General features: G+C 44.7%; 1 protein-coding gene and 1 pseudogene across 1 annotated transcript in view; one reads left to right on the top strand and one right to left on the bottom strand.

The window, feature by feature from the left end:
* The window catches only part of LOC119420771, a 261,041-nt pseudogene that overhangs the window by 2,919 nt on the left and 251,703 nt on the right, over window positions 1–6,419 (top strand).
* LOC119420737 (arrestin red cell) overlaps window positions 5,938–6,419 on the bottom strand; it is a 5,082-nt gene continuing 4,600 nt past the window's right edge. Inside the window, exon 11 of the mRNA XM_037688167.1 lies at window positions 5,938–6,088. Within this exon, the coding sequence (XP_037544095.1) occupies window positions 5,998–6,088 (91 nt within the window). The 3' untranslated portion in view covers window positions 5,938–5,997. The remainder of the gene's footprint in view (window positions 6,089–6,419) is intronic.

The following is a 6,419-nucleotide window of genomic DNA, read 5'->3' on the forward strand; positions in this document are numbered from 1 at the left end:
TCCATCAGAGGGACACCTGGACAGGTCTCCGGTCCATCAGAGGGACAACGGACAAATGAAACAGCTGGGAGGTTGATCGCAGCCCCATTTCCACTGAACCACTGAACCACTGTTCCACTGCAGTTCAAACATGAAACCAGAACAGAAAAAGTCCAGGAAAATAAAAATAAAGTCGTCATTGATGAGACCAGGTCCGGTTCAACAGAACCAACAGTGAATCAGGATTTATGGGTTTTTACTGCTCAACTTTAAACTGGATTCATTCAGTCAGGTTTTCAGGACCAGAACCTGTGACCCAGTTTCACTCCGGATCAGAACCTCAGGTCTTCATATGAAACCTGAGCCATGTTTGCAGGTTCTACTGGTTCTCCACCAGAAGAACCAGAGACTTCAAAAGACCTGAAGGGTTCTAACCACCATCCATCCATCAATCCATCCATCCATCCATCCATCCATCCATCCAACCAATGATCCAACCAACCTATCGTCCTTCTCGCTATCCATCCAACAACATCCCTTCATCCTCCATCATCCATCCATCCATCCATCCATCCATCCATCCATCTCTCCATCATCCAACAACCATCACTCATCCATCCATCTCTCCATCATCCATCCATCCATCTCGCCATCATCCAACAACCATCACTCATCCATCCATCTCTCCATCATCCATCCATCCATCCATCTCTCCATCATCCATCCATCCATTCCTCTATCATCCATCCATCAATTCATAATCCCTCCATCATCCATCTAACATCATCCCTTCATCCATCCATCCATCCATCCATCTCTCCATCATCGATCTTTCCATTCATAAGTCATTCATCCTCCATTGATCTCTCCATCATCCAACAACCATCACTCATCCATCCATCCATCCATCTCTCCATCATCCATCCATCACACCAACGATCCAACAACCTTTCGTCCTTCCATCATCCATCCAACAACATCTCTTCATCCTGCATCATCCATCCATCCATCTTTCCATCATCCATCCATCCATTTCTCCATCATCCATCCATCCATCCATCCATCCATCTCTTTATCATCCAGCAACCATCACTCTATCATCTATTCATTCATAATCCATCCATCCCTCCATCATCCATCCAGTCATAATACATCCATCCCTCCATCATCCATCTAACATCCATCCCTTCATCCATCCATCATCCATCCATCCATCATCAATCTTTCCATTCATAAGTCATTCATCCTCCATCAATCTCTCCATCATCCATCCCTCCAACCATTAATAATCCATCCATCCCTCCATCATCCATCCTTCCATCCCTCTATCACCCATCCTTCCATTCAAAATTCATTCATCCTCCATTGATCCCTCCATCATACATCCCTCTATCATAAATCCATCCATTCTTAACCCATCCATCCCTTCATCCACCACCCATCCCTCCATCATCCCTCCCTTCATCCATTATCCTTCATCCATCATCCCTCCATCATATTTCAATGTAAATATTAAAACCTGTTTGATCGTCTCGTTCCTCTGCAGGGATTCAAACCATCAACCTCCTTCTGTCTCCTGCAGAGGAATTGTCTGCGTGTTTATGGATTTATGGGAGATTTATTGTTTTACACTGATGAGTATTTATGTGTTGCTGCAGTAAAATCACATAAAAGCCTCAATAATTCTCAGCTTCAGTTTCTTTCAAGTGTTTGATTTTTGTTTTATTGATATTTGAACTTCTGTTTTAACGGCTGCTGACAAATATCTGAAACAAACACGAAATTTAAACATTTTTGGAAACAACTGTTCAAATTGTTGCACTGGACAAAGAAAAATGAAGAAAAATCAATTTATTCATGTGAAAATAATGTTTTATGTCACGTGTGTTTTTCACGGAGGCTTATTGTAAAAATAACTGTAAGTTTATCAGATTGAAATAAAAACAGATAATTGTTCAGAGGCTCGGGTTCTGCAGCAGAACAATCCAGAACCATCTTCATCCTGAAGAACCAGGAGACCTGGGGATCCTGCAGATCGAGGTCCAGAGGAGGCTGTAGGATCTGAACCATCTGGACCACAGGAGATCCGTGGATCCTTGTCCAACATGCAGAAACTGAGTAACTTTTAATTTGTGCAAAATATCAGCAAAGTTTTATTAAATGGTGCATTTAAGGAAGCTCCGTAAAAAAGAGCGTCGCTCTCCTGAGCTCCCACAGTGTGGGTTCTGTTAATGATCCTTCAGGATCAACTGATCCACATTATTTAACCAGAACAAAGTCTGAACCAGAAGGAAAATCTCAGTGATGATTTAAATAAAAGTAAATAAAAAAATCTTTAAATCGTTTGACCGTCAGAATAAAACATGGAAACAAAAGAAGAATTGAAGGTTTGGGGCAGTTTATAAAATGTATGATGACATCATGTAGATCATGTGACCTCTGATCTGTTTCCTGTCACCTGTCCACAGGTGAACCATTAACCTGCTGCCGGCTGTAAAGCTTCACTTTATGGAGGGATGATGATGATGGTGGGTCGTAAACGATGAAGACGAGGGTCTGAACCATCGACATGTGTGTTAACTCAGGACCAGACTTCCTGCCTGCTCCGGCTGTTGGGAACTGAAACCAGCACGACCCGGCTGCCATGTTGGATTTTTGGAACCAGAGTCTGTGCACTAAAGATTGAGCTTTAAGCCCCGCCCACTCCCCTCACATGCAAACATAGTGTCACATGACCGCTCTTTGGCGCACAAATAACTAAATATAATTAAATGTGTCACAAAAATGAATAAACAAAAACAGGACCCCATGAAAAACAAGCTTTTATTTTTATTTAAAACAAGTTTAATCTGTTTTCACCTGTCCAGGTGTCCCTGTGATGGACTGGAGACCTTTCCAGGTGTCCCTGTGATGGACTGGAGACCTGTCCAGGTGTCCCTGTGATGGACTGAGACCTGGGTGTCCAGTCTTGCACCGACTACTGGACATGAGCTCCAGTGACCCAGAAAACAGGAAGAGGGGATGTTTACATTGAGGGGGCGGGGCTTAAGAACATGTGCTGTACCATCCTGTGTGGGTGTGTGTGTGTGGGGGGGTGTGGGGGGGGGTACATTTCTGTGTTTCAGGCTCTTTGGTGATGTTGGGTCACTGGAGGATTTTCAAAATAAATGTTTAATTTAGGATCCTGAAAAAAAGGACTTCAGCTGCTGCGACACGAACATTAAAAACAAAAACAACTTGTATTTATTTATTTTAATAATAAGTTTTCTGACAGAGAACTTCTGTTTTTAGTGAAAATCAGTTTACATCAAAATAAAGACCATGATGTGCCAATTATTAGTTGGGACGGTTGTATTAGATGTTTGGGCCGCAGGACGTCTTAACAAGACCCAGTTTGTGGTTCCTCAGGGCTCCATTCTTGGACTTTTGTTCTTCGCTGTTTTTTTTTTTATTTTCAAATAAAAAACTTCTTAAATATTACTGATAACTTGAGAAGCTCAACGTTACTTCTGAAAGCTACCCAACTATTTGAATACAATAGGAGCTGTGTATATTTCTGTACGTTTGTTATAGAATTGTTGTGAATAAGTCATTTATTTGTTAATGTTTCAATGATCCAATTAAATAAATTCTGAATGCTCTGCTGCCCCCTGCTGGTTCTTGTTATGAACAGCTGGGACCAGAACCACAGCCGGACCAGTTCAGGGTCCAGCCTCATGTCAAACTTGAAGGTTCAGCTGAATCCTTGTCCAGTGTCTCGTCTCGTAAGTTCCTGAAACAAGACTCGGTTCATCTCCCGAGGGGCTCTTTGGACTTGGGCTGAGTTTTCTGTCTCGGACTCCTCAGAAGAGTCTGACCTTTGACCCGACCCATTTTAGATCCGAGTGAGTTCTGTTGCAGACGTGAAGAAAGCAGACAACAGCAGGTTCTGATAGTTCGTTTCAACTTTAATAATAAAAACTAAAATAAAAATCTGAAAATAAAAAATACATGGCCAAACAATACACTGAACTGATTATGAGGATAATCATGGTCGCTGATACAGTAGAAGAAAGAAGAGTCACCATATTAATATTAATAATAATAATAATAATAATCAGAAGCAGAATAATAATCAATAATCAATGATCTGTTTCCTGGGGCCACAGATCACTTCCTGTTTCAGAGGTGATGTGAGCGCCGCACAGGCCGGGCGTGGCACTTGTCAAAAGATTTCACACGTAGCAGAGTTAGCCCAGAGATGCACAGCAAGGGAGGACAGAACCAGAACCAGAACCAGAACCAGAGCGCTCTGCTGAGCTGCGAGGAGGAGGACTCGACCCGGAGACGTCAGAACATTCTGCATCTCCTGAAACGAGGACGAGTCCAAACACCTGATTGACTGGAAGGGGGCGGAGCTTAACAGATTAAAAGAGTCGACGGACGGTCGAGATGAAGAGGAGGAAGGAGGGAGGGGGACTCTGGTGCGGTCCGATCAGTTCTGACGGGCCGACTTTGTTCATCTGAAGCGTCTTTGATGAAACGACAGAGACGAGGAGGAACCAAGCAAACACGTCAAAGACCATCCAGAACCAGAACCTTCAGATTCTGTTCCGAGGCTCAGAACAAAGCCCGGAGAACCGAGAGCTCAAAATAAAGTTCTGACGTTCAGACCTGATCCGTTCAGACCTGATCCGTTCAGACCTGATCCGTTCAGACCTGATCCGTTCAGACGATCCGTCAACAGAACAACAAGTTACTGAATTAAATGTTTTAAAATCGTTTTCTTTGTTCGAACTGAACGCCGTCGCAGCAACGATCGACCCGTTCAACAAGTTCTGGTCCAGCTGCAGCGCGACCCGGTTCAACTCGGGTTTCATTCAGTTGGTCTGAGTTGAAACGACCGGTTTATAAAAACAGAACCAGGATCAGCTGAAGGTCCAAACGGCTCCGAGTCTGTGGAGGTTCTGGTTCTGGTTTAACAAAACGCTGAGATCTCCGGACTTTATGAAATGATTGAAATCGCTTTTTATTCCTCGCGTCGTGACTTCCTTTGATGTTTTGGAGGAGATTATTTTACTAACAGTTTAGAAACATTTGATCCAAATCAACATTTTATTCTTTCTTTGTTTGTTTGTTTTAAAGAACTCTGAACAGAAAGTTGGAAATAAAAGTTTTTGGAGCTGATGATCGAGGAGAAACGAGTTCCTCAAAAATATTCACTTAGTTTCATTATCTGAAGAAAACAGGAGGAGCAGGAGGAGCAGCAGGAGGAAGAGGAGCAGCAGGAGGAGGAGCAGGAGAAGGAGGAGGAAGAGGAGCAGCAGGAGAAGGAACAGCAGGAGGAGGAGCAGCAGGAGGAGAAGGAACAGCAGGAGGAGGAGCAGGAGGAGGAAGAGGAGCAGGAGAAGCAGGAGGAGGAGGAGCAGGAGGATGCTGGTGAGATTCAGTGGGAGGAAACAAAAACAAAGATGGCTCCTCTGAACTGGCGGCTCAAACTGATACAGATCTGTTTCAAATATAGATTCTCTTTGTACACGACAGCGACCGACAAACATTCAGAAGCAACGCAGCGAACCCTCTGCTCTAAGCCCCGCCCACTGGCTGCGTTTCCCGCCTTCAGACAAACACGACGACAGAAAGATGGCGGCTGAAGCAGGAGGGGAAGAACGGCGTCCCGTCGTGCCCTCGTCCAAACGCTCCGCCGGGGAATGTAACCGTGTGTGTGTTTCTGTGTGTGTTTCTGTGTGTGTTTGTTTCTGTGTGTGTGTGTCTGTGTGTGTGTTTCTGTGTGTGTGTGTCTGTGTGTGTGTATCTGTGTGTGTGTGTCTGTGTGTGTGTGTGTGTGTGTGTCTGTGTGTGTGTGTGTGTGTGTGTGTGTGTGTGTGTGTGTGTGTGTGTGTGTGTGTGTGTGTGTGTGTGTGTGTGTGTCTCTGTGTGTGTGTCTGTGTTTGTGTCTGTGTGTGTGTCTGTGTGTGTTTCTGTGTGTGTGTCTGTGTGTACGCGTGCGTGAAGCGGGCGTGCAGCCTCGGCGAGCTCCTAGCAGTCCTCATCCTTGTCGTCTACGACGCCTTTGAGCCGCAGGCGAGCGAAATCCTCGAAGACGAAGTCATCGTCCTGAGAGATGCTGCTGAGAGACGCAGAACAACACCTCCATCACTGCTTCATCACTCCTCCATCACTCACTCACTCACTCCTCCATCACTCACTCACTCCTCCATCATCACTCCATCACTGCTTCATCACTCTTTCCACCATCACTCACTCATCACTCCTTCATCATCACTCCTCCATCACTCACTCACTCCTCCATCATCACTCCATCACTCCTCCATCACTCTTTCCACCATCACTCACTCATCACTCCTCTATCACTCTTTCCACCATCACTCCATCACTCCTCCATCACTGCTTCATCACTCACTCATCACTACTCCATCACTCACTCATCACTACTCCAT

This window comes from Nematolebias whitei, chromosome 14, assembly GCF_014905685.2.
Source record: "Nematolebias whitei isolate Nwh7 chromosome 14, NemWhi1, whole genome shotgun sequence".
NCBI classification, from domain to species: Eukaryota; Metazoa; Chordata; class Actinopteri; order Cyprinodontiformes; family Rivulidae; genus Nematolebias; species Nematolebias whitei.